General features: G+C 29.0%; 1 protein-coding gene across 3 annotated transcripts in view; it reads right to left on the bottom strand.

Moving 5' to 3' along the window:
- The window catches only part of LOC143242768 (glutamate-gated chloride channel-like), a 51,493-nt gene that overhangs the window by 1,743 nt on the left and 27,862 nt on the right, over positions 1-21,888 (bottom strand). For all 3 annotated transcript variants that reach the window (XM_076486258.1, XM_076486257.1, XM_076486260.1), the window contains 5 exons: positions 14,868-14,935; positions 11,595-11,818; positions 5,229-5,311; positions 3,397-3,531; positions 2,676-3,094 (listed from right to left, as the gene is read on the bottom strand). In XM_076486258.1, coding sequence (XP_076342373.1) covers positions 2,676-3,094; positions 3,397-3,531; positions 5,229-5,311; positions 11,595-11,818; positions 14,868-14,935 — 929 coding nt within the window. The remainder of the gene's footprint in view (positions 1-2,675; positions 3,095-3,396; positions 3,532-5,228; positions 5,312-11,594; positions 11,819-14,867; positions 14,936-21,888) is intronic.

The raw sequence follows: 21,888 nt of genomic DNA, 5'->3' as shown, positions 1-21,888 counted from the left end.
ATCGAAGTTTACTATAGTTAAATACTAATATTATATAACGCTATAAACAATAATCAAAGTTTACTGTAATTAAATAATCATATTATATTAGAGATTATATTAAAGACAATAGTAATATTAGTTAGATATAATACTTATATTATATTAGAGATAATAATCATATTAATTAGATATAATAATTATATTGTATTAGAGATACTAATCATATTATATTAGAGATACTACTTATATTACATTAGAGATAATAATCATATTATATTAGAGATAATAATCATATTAATTACAGATAATAATCATATTATATTAGAGATAATAATTATATTGTATTAGAGATACTAATCATATTATATTAGAGATAATAATTATATTATATTAGAAAAAATAATCATATTACATTAGAGATACTAATCATATTGTATTAGATATACTAATCATATTATATTAGAGATAATAATTATATTGTATTAGAGATACTAATCATATTATATTAGAGATAATAATTATATTATATTGGATATATTAATTATATTTTATTAGAGATAATAATCATATTAATTAGAGAATTAATAATCATATTATATTAGAAATAGTAATCATATTATATTAGAGATAATAATTATATTATACTAGAAATAACAATAATATCAATTAGAGATAATAATCATATTATATTAGAAATATTTATCACATTATATTGGAGATAATAAATATATTAATTAGAGATAATAATAATATTAATTAGAGATAATAGTTATATTAATTAGAGATAATAATCATATTATGTTTGAGATAATAATTTTAATGAAAGATAATAAGCATATTATATTATAAATTATAATTATATTATATTAGAGATAATAATCACTTTATATTAGATATAATAATATTAATTAGAGATAATAATTATATTGTATTAGAGATACTAATCATATTATATTAGAGATAATAATTATATTATATTGGATATATTAATTATATTTTATTAGAGATAATAATCATATTAATTAGAGAATTAATAATCATATTATATTAGAAATAGTAATCATATTATATTAGAGATAATAATTATATTATACTAGAAATAACAATAATATCAATTAGAGATAATAATAATTTTAATAAGAGAAAATAATCATATTATATTAGAGATAATAATAATTTTAATGAGAGATAATAATTATATTATATTAGAAATAATAATCATATTATGTTAGAGATAATAATAATTTTAATGAGAGATAATAATTATATTATATTAGAAATAATAATCATATTATTTTAGAGATAATAATAATTTTAATGAGAGATAATAATTACATTATATTAGAAATAATAATCATATTATGTTTGAGATAATAATAATTTTAATGAAAGATAATAATCATATTATATTATAAATTATAATTATATTATATTAGAGATAATAATCACTTTATATTAGATATAATAATATTAATTAGAGATAATAATTATATTAATTAGATATAATAATTATATTAATTAGAGATAATAGTTATATTATATTAGAGATAATAATAATATTATATTAGAGATAATATTTAAACAAATAAAACATTACGAAGAAGAAGAACAGAAAATAGAACCGGCACTGTACTCGTAATCTGAGGGTCGCGAGCTAGAATCCCTGTCACACCAAATATACTCGCCCATTCAGCCGTGGGGGCGTTATAACGTGACGGTAATTCCCACTATTCGTTGGTAAAAGAGTAGTATAAGAGTTGACGGTAGGTGGTGGTGACTAGCTGCCTTCCCACTAGTCTTACACTGCTAAATTAGGGACGGCTAGCGCAGATAGCTCTCGAGTAGCTTTGCGCAAAATTCAAAATTTTAGAACAGAAAATAAATTTAAAATAGTATAATAATTAAAAGAGTTGTGAGAAATAATAACTAAATAATTTAAAAAGAACACGAAATCTAATAACACAGGTCTTTCAATTTAAACATCATAAAAGTTGTTTTAGTTTTAATAACAGATTTTCCAGGATTCAGCTTCGCATATTTCGAAAATAATATTACTTTTACCTCTCACGTAAGGATTTTTTACAAATCGGGAAGAAATAAAAGCTCTTATTTAAGACAAATTATTATTTCGTTTCCCACAATGAGAATTTGTTATTATAATGTTTAGGTTTTAGAAGTCTCTCATGTCACGATTGGTCTAGACAAATGTATATCTAGTGGTTGTCGACATTTAAATCTAGAGAACAAAAATGATTCACTTATATTAAAGCATATATGGCGTTTTGTGAGAAATCTGTACATGATGGAGAAAAATGGATATCAATTTCTGATTCAGCCTACAGAAATTACTGTGTAACATGTAAATAGTGTGTTTAGTTATAGTAGCAACACATAAGGATATCTGTTGTGTTCTCCTAGGGGAACTGAATCTCTAATTTTAACATTGTAAATATAAAGACTTACTGTTTTCCTAGAGTAAAATTTCAAGAGAATAAAACTACCGCAATGCTGTGTAATTAATTTTAAAACATGCATTCAGTGACCAAATACTTGAAGCAAGAAACTTAACGATCGATTAACAGGACAACTTGATAGGAGAACATACAACTAAATAGCGGGCAAAACATGAAATCTTTAAACTTGACATATAATAAAAACACTGAAAACGTTAAGTTTAGATACTTAGACCTGACCATGGCGAAAGTAGTGGCGCCATCTTCCACATGATCGGGGTCTATTCCCATAGAACGTTCAACGTCCCACTTGCGCTGAGATTTGGGGGCTTGGCGAAGCTGACTCCTGGAAGCGTAGTTCACAAGGGCGAACTCCAGAAGGGCACCAAATACAAAGGTGAGACATACACCTGTCCACACGTCAATAGCTTTTGTGTAGGAGACAGGTGGAAGTGACGCGTTGATACCCGAAGTTTGTGTCGCCATAGTGAGAAGAGTGGTTACTCCAAGTGAAACACGGGCTGGGATTGCATTTTGGTCTAACCAGAAGGAGACCCAGGATACAATGACCAGCATACAACCAGGAATATATATTTGAATCAGGTAATAGCTAAACTGTCGTTTGAAAACCAAGTCCACTTTTAAACAACTGTATTCACCTGTCAAATCAAACCAAAACAGGAAGTATTGAACATTATTGACGTCATAGTTACTGCTTTTATATTTATTTTAATAAAGTGAATGAATGAATGAACATGTACCGGGAACGTCAGTAAATATGTACCGGTTGTTGGAACGTCAGTAAAATAATTAGTATATACAATATTACAGAACTGGGTCTGAACTTTAAAAGCTTTACAATGTTTACAGAAAAACGTGTTATAGTTCGTACCTGGATTAAACTTACTGGTACAAGTTTTGTAGCATGTAGTTGTGTTAGTTTAATTGTTACAACACGAACCTGTGTTAGTTTTACTGGTACAGTAATTAGTCAGGTATTTTTCCAGAGTAAACCGAGGAAGATGAATATTTTTCGAGACCTGGACTGGATCTCCTTCTTTCCACTCAAATGTGAGATCTTCTGTGGTGTAGCCATCTAATGGAAATAACCCAAACATGTAGAATTAATACACAAAGAACGACTTGAGAACTTAAGGATACAATGGGAGGAAAGACACAAGGAACGACTTGAGAACTTATGAATATAATTATACAAAATACACCAAGAATGACTCGAGAATTTATTAAAACATTTAACGTGGAAATAATTTACCTGAGTAAAACATTAAAAGTAGTTTAACTGACGAAATTATTAGAACACTAACGTAGAAATAATTTATCTAAATAAAATATTAAAAGTGGTTTATCTGACGAAATTATTAGAACACTTAACGTAGAAGTAATTTATTTAAAATGTTAGAATACTTAAAGTATATTATTCAGTGAAAATACTAAGGCACTTAATTTAAAACATTTTATCTAACAAAATATTAGAATACTTAGAATAGAAATGTTTTATACAGATAAATATTGAGTTACCCCATGTGAAACACCATTATCTAGCGATAAATTTTAAACACTTATAAGTAGTTTATCTGACGAAAAATGTAAAATATTTGTAGTAAAATAGGTTTACTTAGTGAAAACGTTAATATAAAACAACTCTAACTAAAGAAATGGATTAAAATGTATTTTACGTGGTGAAACGGGTGAAAGATATTAAAATATATAATACAGAACTGAAATATCTTTCAAATAGATATTTTGAATTTCTAAGAAAATTTACCTGATTACTTTTATCATAAGGATACTACAGCAAATATAAATAATAAAATATATTATAGTATGTAAAAATATTAGGATATATTATAGTAAATATAAATAATAAAATCTATTATAGTATGTAAAAATATTAGGATATATTACAGCAAATATAAATAATAAAATATATTATAGTATGTAAAAATATTAGGATATATTATAGTAAATATAAATAATAAAATATATTATAGTATGTAAAAATATTAGGATATATTACAGCAAATATAAATAACAAAATATATTATAGTATGTAAAAATATTAGGATATATTATAGTAAATATAAATAATAAAATATATTATAGTATGTAAAAATATTAGGATATATTACAGCAAATATAAATAACAAAATATATTATAGTATGTAAAAATATTAGGATATATTATAGTAAATATAAATAATAAAATATATTATAGTATGTAAAAATATTAGGATATATTATAGTAAATACAAATAATAAGATATATTATTGGATATATTGCAGTATATATAAATAATAGGATATATTACAGTAAATATAAACAACAGGATATATTGTAGTAAATGTAAATAATAGGATATGTTGTAGTAAATATAAAAAATAGGATATATTGCACTAAATATAAATAATAGGATATATTATATTACATATAAATAATATAATATATTACAGTGAATATAAATAATAGAATATATTACAGTACATATAAATAATATTATACATTATAGTAAATATAAATAATGGGGTATAGATATAATTTGATTCATAATTATCTTTACAAAGTTTAAACTTTATTCGCTTCATTTCACTCATCCATATATATCTAGAAAAGAATTGTTCGTAACACAAGTTGTTAGAGAATACATGCACCAAGTATATGAGTAAAAAGTAATATAACCTTTATAATTAAGTGTATACAGAATGTTAGTTTTAAATAATTAACTCTATTAACAATAGTCATTATAGTGTAATATGTGAAAAACGAAAACTCACAGCTGGCCATGATTATAGAACAGGTCTGTTTATCCAGTGGGTAGTATTTAAGATCCATAGGACAGGCCAATACCAGAGATATCCTGTTTGTAAATCATGCGATTAAAAACACTTTCCAATGAACATTATATCTGTAAAACACATTAACAAGAAACTGAAGAGGAAACATTTTATCTGTAAAACACATCAAAAAGAAACTGAAAAAGAAACATTATATCTGTAAAACAAATTAACAAGAAACTGAAAAAGAAACATTATATCTGTAAAACACATTAACAAGAAACTGAAAAAGAAACATTATATCTGTAAAATACATTAACAAGAAACTGAAAAAGAAACATTATATCTGTAAAACACATTAACAAGAAACTGAAAAAGAAACATTATATCTGTAAAACACATTAACAAGAAACTGAAAAAGAAACATTATATCTGTAAAACACATTAACAAGAAACTGAAAAAGAAACATTATATCTGTAAAACACATTAACAAGAAACTGAAAAAGAAACATTATATATGTAAAGCACATTAACAAGAAACTGAAAAAGAAACATTATATCTGTAAAACACATTAACAAGAAACTGAAAAAGAAACATTATATCTGTAAAACACATTAACAAGAAACTGAAAAAGAAACATTATATATGTAAAACACATTAACAAGAAACTGAAAAAGAAACATTATATCTGTAAAACACATCAAAAAGAAACTGAAAAAGAAACATTATATCTGTAAAACACATTAAGAATAAACTGAAAAAGAAACATTATATCTGTAAAACACATAAAAAAGAAACTGAAAAAGAAACATTATATATGTAAAACACATCAAAAAAAAATTTGAAAAGAAACATTATATCTGTAAAACACATAAAAAAGAAACTGAAAAAGAAACATTATAAGTGCAATGTGACTTCTTCACTTACTTGTTGGTGTGTTTTACAAATATGGTGTTATTTTTTATTGCTTCTATAACGTCTCTGCTTTCAGAGCTTATATAACTCTGTTTATGTTATTTTTCATTTCTTCTATAAGTCCTGTTTGTGTTGTTATTTTTGACAGGTTATACATTATTAGTTTAGTATTTTGACCATGTGTTGATTCGTAGTTTATGTTTGATTTAATTGTGATGTGTACATAGTTGTTTTTCGGTACTATCTTTCATCTATGTTCAGTTATTTACTGCTGGCCAAAATCTTAAGGACAATGTACATAAAGAAAAAATATGCATTTTGCGTTGTTAGACTCAACCACTTATTTGAGTAGAGCTTCGAAAGATGAAAATAAGAAAAGGGAAAATGAAAATAAATTTTTTTAACATTTAATAGAGAAAATGTGAACACTATGAAATTAGCCTAAATACTAGTTGGTCGAAAGTTTAAGACCGTACTGAAAGGAAGTGTTAATCGGTAAATACGTAAAAAAATTTAGTCATTTGTGTTCAAGCATTAGCGTTGTCAACATCTCCCACTGACATCTCCTGTGTTACATCGGGTGAAAACACAGCAAAGGCTGAAAAGTTGACAGAGTTTGAACGTGTCAGAATTGTCAAGCTGCAAAAGCAAGGTCTCTCTCAACATGCCATTGCTGGTGAGGTTGGGCGTAGTAAAAATGCTGTTGCAAATTTCTTAAAAGACCATGATGGATACAGAACGAGAATTTCAAGTAGTCGACCTAAGAAAATTTCGCCGGCGTTGAGCAGGAGGATTTGATGTGTTGTCTGGCAAGACACCAGCCGATCGTCGAACCAGATTAAGGCCCTTACGGACGCAGGATGGAGCTCAAGAACAATAAGACGGTATCTACGAGAGAAAGGCTTTATAAACCGTAAACGTTTTCAAAGACCACGCCTCCTTACACACCACGAAACAGCTCGGTTAAACTTTGCTGAAACCGTAAACGTTTTCAAAGACCACGCCTCTTTCCACACCACGAAACAGCTCGGTTAAACTTTGCTGAGAAGCACCAAACATGGAACGCAGAAAAGTGAAAGAATGTTTTCTTCTCCGATGAGAAAAGATTTAATCTGCAAAGTCCAGATGGCTTCCAACGTTACTGGCACGATAAGGATATCCCACCGGAGACATTTTTTACACGACACAGTGAAGGAGGTTCCATCATGATCTGGGGTGCTTTCTCCTTCCATGGAACAATGGAGCTTTAGGTTATACAGAGACGTCAAAGAGCAGCTGGCTACATTGGCATGTTGGAGAGCATCCTTATTGACTGAAGCCCCTCGCTTGAGTAGAAATAACTGGATATTTCAGCAGGACAACGCTGCAATCCACAATGCCCGCAGGAGAAAGGACTGTTTCATGACGAATAACGTGATTCTTTTGGACCATCCAGCGTGTTCGCCCGAATTGAACTCCATTGAAAATGTTTGGGGTGGATGGGAGGAAGTCTATAGAAATAGACGTCAATTACAAACAGTGCATGATCTTTGTAAAACCATCTTCACCACTTGGAATAACATTCCAGCCAGCCGTATGCAAACGCTTATATTGACCATGCCAAAGCGAATGTTTGAAGTTATTCGCAATGACGGCCGTGCAACTCACTATTGAGACCTCTTGTTGGGCATTTCCTACCCAGTTTAGAACTCCTTTTTGGTATAGTCTTAAACATTTGATCAGCTAGTATTTAGGCTAATTTCATAGTGTTCACATTTTCCCTATTAAATGTTAAAAAAGTTTTTATTTTTATTTTCTCTTTTTTTATTTTCATCTTTCGAAGATCTACTCAAATATGTGGTTGAGTCTAACAACACAAAATGCATGTTTTCTTTATGTTCACAGGCCTTAAGATTTTGGCCAGCAGTGTATCTCATGTCATAAGTGTTTTACACGGCATTGTAATAGTTGTGTTATAACTTATGTATAAGCTGTATTATAATAGTTGCTGTATAACTTATGTATAAGCTGTATTATAATAGTTGCTGTATAACTTATGTATAAGCTGTATTATAATAGTTGCTGTATAACTTATGTATAAGCTGTATTATAATAGTTGCTGTATAACTTATGTATAAGCTGTATTATAATAGTTGTGTTATAACTTATGTATAAGCTGTATTATAATAGTTGTGTTATAACTTATGTATAAGCTGTATTATAATAGTTGTGTTATAACTTATGTATAAGCTGTATTATAATAGTTGCTGTATAACTTATGTATAAGCTGTATTATAATAGTTGCTGTATAACTTATGTATAAGCTGTATTATAATACTTGCTGTATAACTTATGTTTCAGCTGTATTATAATAGTTGTGTTATAACTTATGTATAAGCTGTATTATAATAGTTGTGTTATAACTTATGTATAAGCTGTATTATAATAGTTGTGTTATAACTTATGCATAAGCTGTATTATAATAGTTGTGTTTTAACTTATGTATAAGCTGTATTATAATAGTTGTGTTATAACTTATGTATAAGCTGTATTATAATAGTTGTGTTATAACTTATGTATAAGCTGTATTATAATAGTTCTGTTATAACTTATGTATAAGCTGTATTATAATAGTTGTGTTATAACTTATGTATAAGCTGTATTAAAATAGTTGTGTTATAACTTATGTATAAGCTGTATTATAATAGTTGCTGTATAACTTATGTATAAGCTGTTTTATAATAGTTGTGTTATAACTTATGTATAAGCTGTATTATAATAGTTGTGTTATAACTTATGTATAAGCTATATTATGATAGTTGTGTTATAACTGATGTACAAGCTGTATTATAATAGTTGTGTTATAACTTAGGTATAAGCTGTATTATAATAGTTGCTGTATAACTTATGTATAAGCTGTATTATAATAGTTGCTGTATAACTTATGTATAAGCTGTATTATAATAGTTGTGTTATAACTTATGTATAAGCTGTATTATAATAGTTGTGTTATAACTTATGTATAAGATGTATTATAATAGTTGTGTTATAACTTATGTATAAGCTGTATTATAATAGTTGCTGTATAACTTTTGTATAAGCTGTATTATAATAGTTGCTGTATAACTTATGTTTCAGCTATATTATAATAGTTGTGTTATAACTTATGTACAAGCTGTATTATAATAGTTGTGTTATAACTTATGTATAAGCTGTATTATAATAGTTGCTGTTTAACTTATGTATAAGCTGTATTATAATAGTTGTGTTATAACTTATGTATAAGCTGTATTATAATAGTTGCTGTTTAACTTATGTATAAGCTGTATTATAATAGTTGTGTTATAACTTATGTATAAGCTGTATTATAATAGTTGTGTTATAACTTATGTATAAGCTGTATTATAATAGTTGCGGTATAATTGATGTGTACGCTGTGTTGTGGTAGTTGTGTTATAACCGCTATATTACGCTGTGTTGTGGTAGTTGTGTTATAACCGCTATACACGCTATATTGTAATAGTTGTGTTATAACTTATGTATTAGCTGTATTATAATAGTTGCTGTATAACTTATGTATAAGCTGTATTATAAAAGTTGTGTTATAACTTATGTATAAACTGTATTATAATAGTTGTGTTATAACTTATGTATAAGCTGTATTATAATAGTTGTGTTATAACTTATGTATAAGCTGTATTATAATAGTTGTGTTATAACTTATGTATAAGCTGTATTATAATAGTTGTGTTATAACTTATGTATAAACTGTATTATAATAGTTGTGTTATAACTTATGTATAAACTGTATTATAATAGTTGTGTTATAACTTATGTATAAGCTGTATTATAATAGTTGTGTTATAACTTATGTATAAGCTGTATTATAATAGTTGTGTTATAACTTATGTATTAGCTGTATTATAATAGTTGCTGTATAACTTATGTATAAGCTGTATTATAATAGTTGTGTTATAACTTATGTATAAACTGTATTATAATAGTTGTGTTATAACTTATGTATAAGCTGTATTATAATAGTTGTGTTATAACTTATGTATAAGCTGTATTATAATAGTTGTGTTATAACTTATGTATAAGCTGTATTATAATAGTTGTGTTATAACTTATGTATAAGCTGTATTATAATAGTTGTGTTATAACTTATGTATAAGCTGTATTATAATAGTTGTGTTATAACTTATGTGTAAGCTTTATTATAATAGTTGTGTTATAACTTATGTATAAGCTGTATTATAATAGTTGTGTTATAACTTATGTATTAGCTGTATTATAATAGTTGCTGTATAACTTATGTATAAGCTGTATTATAAAAGTTGTGTTATAACTTATGTATAAACTGTATTATAATAGTTGTGTTATAACTTATGTATAAGCTGTATTATAATAGTTGTGTTATAACTTATGTATAAGCTGTATTATAATAGTTGCTGTATAACTTATGTATAAGCTGTATTATAACAGTTGCTGTATAACTTATGTATAAGCTGTATTATAATAGTTGTGTTATAACTTATGTATGAGCTGTATTATAATAATTGCGGTATAACTGATGTGTACGCTGTGTTGTGGTAGTTGTGTTATAACCGCTATATTACGCTGTGTTGTATTAGCTTTACGTAACATCTGCGTGCATTACGTATTGTGTAAACGTCACTAAATGTTTGAAGACAAATATTTTAAATACGATTAGATTTGTCCATGTGGATTATTTTTACAATCTTTATTCGACGCTTGTCGCTCCATGATACAATACTGAACAAATCTCATGGAGCCATTACAAGATATTAACACTCAGGTTGACCATGGAGATTAAATAGTCCTTGGGTTTGGTACTTTTACAACACAACACCACCTTAAGAATACTCCTACAAAATTAATTATAAACTCATTGTTTTCTTGTCGTTAGTTGTTAATTTTAAACATCTCCCACGGTTAAGCATTATATTTGTGGTCTTATAATGTTAAAAATAATGGGCACAGCACATGTAGCCCATTTTGTTTAGCTAACAACGAACACATTTTTGAAACACTAATTGTGTCATTGAGATCTAAATCAGCTATAGAGCTTACGTCACAAAAAATTAAACCAAAATATACATCGTCAAAGAACATGTTTGATTTTTACTTTTATACGTTTTGTAAGATATTTGTTATCTTGTACTGCCGAGTTAAAACAGATTTTAACAAAATGGAATTGGCGTGGTAGTTGTAGAAAAAGCTGTCTGCACTCTGTTAATCGCAGGTAATGAATATCGAATTTTATCCTTGTAAGACTAGGTGGCTGACCGAAAGCGAATGAAGTTCGGAACATTTTACAAAAGTTAATTAGAAGAAATAATTTTACTATGTGTAGTTGTTAGATTTGATTGACACCAGAGGACTCACCTTATGCTGTAGAAAACCGTTCCATAAGGATAAAAGATTTGATTGACACCAGAGGACTCACCTAATGCTGTAGAGGACCTTTCCATTAGGATAAATCCGGAGTAAAACGTTAGGCATGATGATTTTATGGAAGTGGCCTTCTTTCTCGTTGGCGAAAAACAAATCCGGTTTCCAGATTTTATCGGGATCCGTCAATGTCAAATAGGTCATTTGACCTTTCATGTCGTCGAACATCAACCTTTCGTCCCTCCAACTTTCGCGAAATGTCATCTGGACACTGTATTCCTGCAAATATATGTTCAGACCTATAACACCAGAATGTATAACACCAGAATCTATTTCACCTCACTGTTTGATATTAATTAACAAACAAATGTCATCTGTACACTGTATTCCTGTGTAGACGTGTAACACCATAACTTAAATAATTTTATCATTCAGTGTGGTATTCCATGGAAAAAAATATGTGTTGGATTGAGTACCGATTTTGCTCGCTCGATGGCAGGTTCCCATCAAGAAGTCTTCCAGAGGATCCAAGCAGTGTGAATGGTAGCATTCATAGAGAAATGTAAAGATGTCCTTACTGTTGAATTAATGTGTGCAAGGAAGTGATAAGTTCATAAACTATATATAATCCAGTTCGTTTAATTCTAGAATCTTTACTGTTTGTGTACATAATCCAGTTCGTTTAATTCTAGAATCTTTACTGTTTGTGTACATAATCCAGTTCGTTTAATTCTAGAATCTTTACTGTTTGTGTACATAATCCAGTTCGTTTAATTCTAGAATCTTTACTGTTTGTGTATATAATCCAGTTCGTTTAATTCTAGAATCTTTACTGTTTGTGTATATAATCCAGTTCGTTTAATTCTAGAATCTTTACTGTTTGTGTATATAATCCAGTTCGTTTAATTCTAGAATCTTTACTGTTTGTGTATATAATCCAGTTCGTTTAATTCTAGAATCTTTACTGTTTGTGTACATAATCCAGTTCGTTTAATTCTAGAATCTTTACTGTTTGTGCACATAATCCAGTTCGTTTAATTCTAGAATCTTTACTATTTGTGTACATAATCCACTTCGTTTAATTCTAGAATCTTTACTGTTTGTGTATATAATCCAGTTCGTTTAATTCTAGAATATTCATTGTTTGTGTACATAATCCAGTTCGTTTAATTCTAGAATCTTTACTGTTTGTGTACATAATTCAGTTCGTTTAATTCTAGAATCTTTACTGTTTGTGTATATAATCCAGTTCGTTTAATTCTAGAATCTTTACTGTTTGTGTATATAATCCATTCGTTTAATTCCAGAATATTTACTGTTTGTGTATATAATCCCGTTCGTTTAATTTTAGAATCTTTACTGTTTGTGTATATAATCCAGTTCGTTTAATTTTAGAATCTTTACTGTTTGTGTATATAACCCAGTTCGTTTAATTCTAGAATCTTTACTGTTTGTGTACATAATCCAGTTCGTTTAATTCTAGAATCTTTACTGTTTGTGTACATAATCCAGTTCGTTTAATTCTAGAATCTTTACTGTTTGTGTATATAATCCAGTTCGTTTAATTCTAGAATCTTTACTGTTTGTGTACATAATCCAGTTCGTTTAATTCTAGAATCTTTACTGTTTGTGTATATAATCCAGTTCGTTTAATTCTAGAATCTTTACTGTTTGTGTATATAATCCAGTTCGTTTAATTCTAGAATCTTTACTGTTTGTGTACATAATCCAGTTCGTTTAATTCTAGAATCTTTACTGTTTGTGTATATAATCCAGTTCGTTTAATTCTAGAATCTTTACTGTTTGTGTACATAATCCAGTTCGTTTATTTCTAGAATCTTTACTGTTGTGTAAATAATTAGTTAGTGAACACGAGCATCTCCTGTTACACCGTGAAGATTGGTGGTTATTAAAAATAAATGTCTTAAAAAGGCTCGTCGATATGAAGGATGAAGTTAGCTTGTCTCTTTTCAGTAAAGGATGTAATATTTGTATTTAGAGATAGGTTTCATAATTTACATTGGTTAATTAATGTGACCTGTTTGTGTGACATTTGTAGTTTCTTAAATGCGTTAAATCACAATTTGTGAGGTGCTAACATAAATATTTTTATAATCCAGGAAAAGATACAAGCAGCAATGGGTACATCGAGTTGAGAAGAGAACTTACAAGTGTTTCTCTACTGGGTACATCGAGTTGAGAAGAGAACTTACAAGTGTTTCTCTACTGGGTACATCGAGTTGAGAAGAGAACGTACAAGTGTTTCTCTACTGGGTACATCGAGTTGAGAAGAGAACTTACAAGTGTTTCTCTACTGGGTACATCGAGTTGAGAAGAGAACGTACAAGTGTTTCTCTACTGGGTACATCGAGTTGAGAAGAGAACTTACAAGTGTTTTTCTACTGGGTACATCGAGTTGAGAAGAGAACTTACAAGTGTTTTTCTACTGGGTACATCGAGTTGAGAAGATAACTTACAAGTGTTTTTCTACTGGGTACATCGAATTGAGAAGATAACTTACAAGTGTTTCTCTACTGGGTACATCGAGTTGAGAAGAGAACTTACAAGTGTTTCTCTACTGGGTACATCGAGTTGAGAAGAGAACTTACAAGTGTTTCTCTACTGGGTACATCGAGTTGAGAAGAGAACTTACAAGTGTTTCTCTACTGGGTACATCGAGTTGAGAAGAGAACTTACAAGTGTTTCTCTACTGGGTACATCGAGTTGAGAAGAGAACTTACAAGTGTTTCTCTTCTTCAACAGAATTACCAAACCAAGATGAAGAAGGTAATATTCCAAATGAGATTTCCTCATCAATCAAAGAACATTTTTTGTGGCTAAAATCATTCTTGAAGGAATATTTTTCTTCAATTGACAGCAGTAAAACGTGGATCAGGAACCTTTTTACTGTTAAAAGGAAGGATTATAACAAATGAAAACCGCTCGAGTCAAGTCTAGCTGATTAAGTTTTGGCTTAGCTGTCGTGCTGAGTATCTAAATTTATGAGAAAAAACAAGTGAGATTTCTTATTCCATTTGTCATGACTTATAAATACGAACCAGGCTTCTCAAAGTTGCTTTTCTTTAAAACAAGTATAGGAACAGATGTCGAGCCTGATTTGAGGATCAAACTGACTTCTTTTCCTTCTGATTTGAAGTTGCTGTGTGATGAAAATCAGAATTATTCTTCTCATTAGATAAATTATTTCTTAAAAGAACATTAATAAATATACAGTTAGAGTTGAGATTAAATAACAATAAAGTTTATTGTTTATTTTATAATCGGAAGTGTTTAGTTAAACATGACTTAGGAATAATGCACAACCCACCATTACAACATCATCTATTTTACTGATACTTCTGATATAAATGTTCACTTTCACTTCTGCTGGGCCATCTGGTGAGAAAAGGAAGACAAATTTGTTAATAAAGGTAAAGATGCGTTTCATATGCTTCAAAATTTAAAAAAAAATATATATATAAGAATTTGTAAACACATATTTATAATAAATAAATAAAAGCATAAAACGTAGCTTCAAATCATGTTATTACAACACAGAACTAGAAATACAAATGTTTGCATATACAGCGGAACACAAAAAATACTGTAATACACTAACTAACAAAAAAAATTTAGAGGTAACTAGAAATGCAAATTTTCTTACGTGAATGTAAAATACTAATAATTTTGTAACATAGAAATATAATTCTACAGTACAAAAACAAATAAAGAGTTGATAGAGAGGAATATAAAATCATACGTGATATATTTACGTGATACTGATTTAAACATATGTGATATATTTACGTGATACTGATTTAAACATAAGTGATATATTTAATGATACTGATTTAAACATACGTGATATATTTACGTGATACTGATTTAAACATAAGTGATATAGTTAATGATACTGATTTAAACATAGGTGATATATTTACGTGATACTGATTTAAACATAAGTGATATATTTAATGATACTGATTTAAACATACGTAATATATTTACGTGATACTGATTTAAACATAAGTGATATATTTAATGATACTGATTTAAACATACGTGATATATTTAATGATACTGATTTAAACGTAAGTGATATATTTAATGATACTGATTTATATATATGTGTTATATTTAATGATACTGATTTGAACACAATGATATATATATACACAATGATATATAATTAAACATACGTGATATATTTACTGATACTGATTTACATATATGTGTGTTATTTAATGATACTATTTATATATATGTGTGTTATTTAATGATACTATTTAAACACAGTGATATATTTAATGATTACTTGGTAATCTTATGGTTTGATTATCTCTTGGAAAACGTACAATAGTTTTCCCTCTGCATTTCTTTAGTATTACCCTACTTCACAGCTTCCATAGTTACTGAATATATAAAGTTGTTTCCTATCCAACCGTTTCCATAACTACTGTCTCAAGTCGTTTACTTGCTTTCTTGTCAGACAAGAACGTCTGTGATGAAACGATTTGTCAGCCACAAGATGGACGTCAAACTAGTAATGCATACATTTTCTCCGTTTTAATCAACGAAGTACGATAATAATAATAGCAGATACGTTACCAACCAGAATAACATGTTTAACTTAAACCACACTAATGTTCTAGTAGTTACATTACCAACCAGAACAACATGTTTAGCTTAAACCACACTTATGTTCTAGTATGTACGTTACCAACCAGAATAACATGTTTAACTTAAACCACACTAATGTTCTAGTAGTTACATTACCAACCAGAACAACATGTTTAGCTTAAACCACACTTATGTTCTAGTATGTACGTTACCAACCAGAATAACATGTTTAACTTAAACCACACTAATGTTCTAGTATACACTTTACCAACCAGAACAACATGTTTAACTTAAACCACACTAATTTTCTAATATACACTTTACTAACCAAAACGCATAGAAGAGAAACACGTACATAAACTTGTATTATTAGAAGGTAGAAGAGGAACATCTACATAAACTTGTATTGTTAGAAGGTAGAAGAGAAACACGTACATAAACTTGTATTGTTAGAAGGTAGAAGAGGAAGATCTTACATAAACTTGTATTGTTAGAAAGTAGAAGAGGAACATCTTACATAAACTTGTATCGTTAGAAGGTAGAAGAGAAACACGTACATAAACTTGTAATGTTGGAAGGTAGAAGAGAAACACGTACATAAACTTGTATTGTTAGAAGGTAGAAGAGGAAGATCTTACATAAACTTGTATTGTTAGAAGGTAGAAGAGGAACACCTACATAAACTTGTATTGTTAGAAGGTAGACGAGGAATACGTACATAAACTTGTATTGTTAGAAGGTAGAAGAGAAACACGTACATAAACTTGTATTGTTAGAAGGTAGAAGAGGAACACCTACATAAACTTGTATTGTTAGAAGGTAGAAGAGAAACACGTACATAAACTTGTATTGTTAGAAGGTAGAAGAGGAACACCTACATAAACTTGTATTGTTAGAAGGTAGAAGAGAAACACGTACATAAACTTGTATTGTTAGAAGGTAGAAGAGAAACACGTACATAAACTTGTATTGTTAGAAGGTAGAAGAGGAACATCTACATAAACTTGTATTGTTAGAAGGTAGAAGAGAAACACGTACATAAACTTGTATTGTTAGAAGGTAGAAGAGGAAGATCTTACATAAACTTGTATTGTTAGAAGGTAGAAGAGAAACATCTACATAAACTTGTATTGTTAGAAGGTAGAAGAGGAAGATCTTACATAAACTTGTATTGTAAGAAGGTAGAAGAGGAAGATCTTACATAAACTTGTATTGTTAGAAGGTAGAAGAGGAAGATCTTACATAAACTTGTATTGTTAGAAGGTAGAAGAGAAACACGTACATAAACTTGTATTGTTAGAAGGTAGAAGAGAAACACGTACATAAACTTGTATTGTTAGAAGGTAGAAGAGGAACATCTACATAAACTTGTATTGTTAGAAGGTAGAAGAGGAAGATCTTACATAAACTTGTATTGTTAGAAGGTAGAAGAGGAACATCTTACATAAAGTTGTATTGTTAGAAGGTAGAAGAGGAACATCTTACATAAACTTGTATTGTTAGAAGGTAGAAAAGGAACACCTACATAAACTTGTATTGTTAGAAGGTAGAAGAGAAACACGTACATAAACTTGTATTGTTAGAAGGTAGAAGAGAAACACGTACATAAACTTGTATTGTTAGAAGGTAGAAGAGAAACACGTACATAAACTTGTATTGTTAGAAGGTAGAAGAGGAACATCTACATAAACTTGTAATGTTAGAAGGTAGAAGAGAAACACGTACATAAACTTGTATTGTCAGAAGGTAGAAGAGGAACATCTACATAAATTTGTATTGTTAGAAGGTAGAAGAGAAACACGTACATAAACTTGTATTGTTAGAAGGTAGAAGAGGAAGATCTTACATAAACTTGTATTGTTAGAAGGTAGAAGAGAAACATCTACATAAACTTGTATTGTTAGAAGGTAGAAGAGGAAGATCTTACATAAACTTGTATTGTAAGAAGGTAGAAGAGGAAGATCTTACATAAACTTGTATTGTTAGAAGGTAGAAGAGGAAGATCTTACATAAACTTGTATTGTTAGAAGGTAGAAGAGGAAGATCTTACATAAACTTGTATTGTTAGAAGGTAGACGAGGAACACCTACATAAACTTGTATTGTTAGAAGGTAGAAGAGAAACACGTACATAAACTTGTATTGTTAGAAGGTAGAAGAGGAACACCTACATAAACTTGTATTGTTAGAAGGTAGAAGAGAAACACGTACATAAACTTGTATTGTTAGAAGGTAGAAGAGGAACACCTACATAAACTTGTATTGTTAGAAGGTAGAAGAGAAACACGTACATAAACTTGTATTGTTAGAAGGTAGAAGAGAAACACGTACATAAACTTGTATTGTTAGAAGGTAGAAGAGAAACACGTACATAAACTTGTATTGTTAGAAGGTAGAAAAGGAACATCTACATAAACTTGTATTGTTAGAAGGTAGAAGAGGAAGATCTTACATAAACTTGTATTGTTAGAAGGTAGAAGAGGAAGATCTTACATAAACTTGTATTGTTGGAAGGTAGAAGAGGAACATCTACATAAACTTGTATTGTTAGAAGGTAGAAGAGGAACATCTACATAAACTTGTATTGCTAGAAGGAAGAAGAGGAACACCTACGTAGACTTGAACGGTTATAAGATACAAGAGGAACATCTATATACACTTGAACTGTTGGAAGGTACAAGAGGAAAACAGATGAAAATGTTCTATTATACGATTCGAGTTGAACACCAGCTAAGATTTTAAACGCCAGCTGAGACTCTTACTTCAGAAGATACTGGCTACTGAAAACACTAGTTTAATCCCAGCTTGCCTGAGTGAACTGTAGAAACGGAAAAAGTATCTTTGATTTTTCTGATTGCTGTTATGACATGATAAAGGCTGTATTTTCTCGAATAATTAATAAAATGTATAGATATGTGTTATTGTGTATATTCTATGATTAATTCTGCCTTAGTTTAATGATACATGTATCCTCTCAATAATTAAACTTCCGAACTAATTTCGCTGAATGTTTTAAATGCTTTTTGTAAACGAAGTTATTTTATTCTGTTTTTGAATTTCAACGAGCATTGCAGAAAGTGTTGTTTTCAAAAGTGTGAAATCTTATGTTATTTTTACTGATGAGAAAGTACGTTTTGTGTTCGTCTAATTTTGAATCGATATGAAAAAAGAAACTTCCTTTGTGTATGTCGAATGATTTTTATTGAAACATTTAAAAGTCTTCAGTAGATTGTAAGAACGCTATACGATAATTCCTGTAATAGTTACTATGACAACTAATTTCAATCTTTTCCACAACAACCTACTTTTATTGACGTTGTGTCTACAATTTTCTGTATTTGGTTCTCAAACTGACGTTGCGAATATTGTACAGATTAAAATATAATATCTTTGTTCTGCTGTAAAGAACAAATAAATTGATAACATAATGAACATGTTTAACAATATAAACCGGTGGTTCAATAAAGTAAGGAAACAGCAGATGTGATCCAGCCAGATATATCAATTTATAGAATTAACATGATCGAACTAGATATTTGGATTAGTAGTTTCAATATTTACTAACTGGATATTTGAGTCAATGGAGCTAAGATTAACAAAGTAGATATTTAAATTAGTAGAGTTAATATGGTCTAATTAGATATGTAAATTAGTAGAGTTAATATGGTCTAATTATATATGTGAATTAGTAGAGTTAATATGGTCTAATTAGATATGTGAACTAGTAGAGTTAATATGGTATAATTAGATATGTGAATTAGTAGAGTTAATATGGTCTAATTAGATATGTAAATTAGTAGAGTTAATATGGTCTAATTAGATATGTGAATTAGTAGAGTTAATATGGTCTAATTAGATATGTGAATTAGTAGAGTTAATATGGTCTAATTAGATATGTGAATTAGTAGAGTTAATATGGTCTAATTAGATATGTAAATTAGTAGAGTTAATATGGTCTAATTAGATATGTAAATTAGTAGAGTTAATATGGTCTAATTAGATATGTGAATTAGTAGAGTTAATATGGTCTAATTAGATATGTGAATTAGTAGAGTTAATATGGTCTAATTAGATATGTAAATTAGTAGAGTTAATATGGTCTAATTAGATATGTAAATTAGTAGAGTTAATATGGTCTAATTAGATATGTGAATTAGTAGAGTTAATATGGTCTAATTAGATATGTAAATTAGTAGAGTTAATATGGTCTAATTATATATGTAAATTAGTAGAGTTAATATGGTCTAATTAGATATGTGAATTAGAATATTTAATATTACCCAACTTTATTGACGAATTAGTGGCTTTAATATGATATGCTTATAAACTTCATTTCAAGCAATAAGATCTAACTAGATATTTAAAATTGGATTAGATCTACTATAGCTTAGTTAAGATTTCTAAATTAATAGATTTACATTGGTGTAACTAAATAAATAAATTAGTTGATTTACTATAATGTAAAAAATATATCTAAATTAATAGATTCATTATGGTCAAAATAGATATTTCAATTAGTAGATTTACTATAGACTGACCAGATATTTATCTAAGTGGACTTAGTATAAATGTATCTTAGAACGGTTGGTGTGGGTATTAACACTTTTATTGATAAGGAGAAAACAACGTTTCGACCTCCTTCGGCCATCTTTAAGTTAAGAAAGAGAGAGTTTGAATGTGACCGTTTACGACGACATGTCTTAGGGACGAGAGTATAAACTGGTACAGAATTGTAGGGGGCGTTGCGGGTGGATGTTAGGTTATTAATTAGTACAGGTACAAAGGTGTTCCTTCATATTGGTTTAATTTTGGTTTTAGCTAGTGTACAAGTAGGGCTTCTTTGATTTTGATTTTATATTTGTTTCCCTACTTAATATCTGGGTGTCTTGTATGGTTATGTTGTGTTTATTTGATTTGCAGTGTCGAAAACGTGTGAAGATTGTTTTTTCTGTTTTTTGAATCTAGTTTCCAATTTTCTGCTTGTTTCTGCAATATAGAAGTCGTGACAGTTGTTGCTTTGTATTTTATAATTGGATATGATAATTTGTAGATACTTTAAGATATGACAAGATAAGCAAATTAGTAAACAAATAATACAAACTACCTCACATTTTGTTGTTATGACTTGATACATTGCATTACTTCTTGCTATGGCCCGGCATGGCCAGGTGGGTTAAGGCTTTCGACTCGTAATCTGAGGATCGCGGGTTCGAAATCCGGTCGTACCAAATATGAACGCCCTTTCATTCGTGGGGGCGTTATAATGTGACGGTCAATCCCACTATTCGTTGGTAAAAGAGTAGCTCCAGGGTGGGTAGTGATGACTAGCTGCCTTTTCTCTAGTTTTACACTGACATCGGCTAGCGCAGATAGTTCTCGTGTAGCTTTGTGCGAAATTAAAAAATAAAAACTTCTTTCCCTAGAGATTAAACATGTAACATGTCAGGTGTGTATTATTAGCAGCCAACATTCGATACTCTTTAGGCTGTTTCGTTAACAGAACGCATAAAGCCGATAGTGATTGTATTCTTGGGGCAAACTCTGGCTTTATCCGTCAAGTCTGCTTGACAAACTTTACAAAAATTTATTAAATTTGGGTAAAAAATATAAAACACTGCCATTCTCAAAGTGGTTTAGAAACTAGACATTTAAAACCAAAAGCGGCATTGTCATCAAATCCTTTCTAGACCTTTCTCCAATGGGTTTGGGACACTGATTTCCAAACTGTGC

Source organism: Tachypleus tridentatus, unplaced genomic scaffold (assembly GCF_004210375.1).
Source record: "Tachypleus tridentatus isolate NWPU-2018 unplaced genomic scaffold, ASM421037v1 Hic_cluster_2, whole genome shotgun sequence".
NCBI lineage: Eukaryota > Metazoa > Arthropoda > Merostomata > Xiphosura > Limulidae > Tachypleus > Tachypleus tridentatus.
The sequence above is the reverse complement of the archived record's forward strand: the minus strand, read 5'-3'. Positions and strand labels throughout refer to the sequence as shown.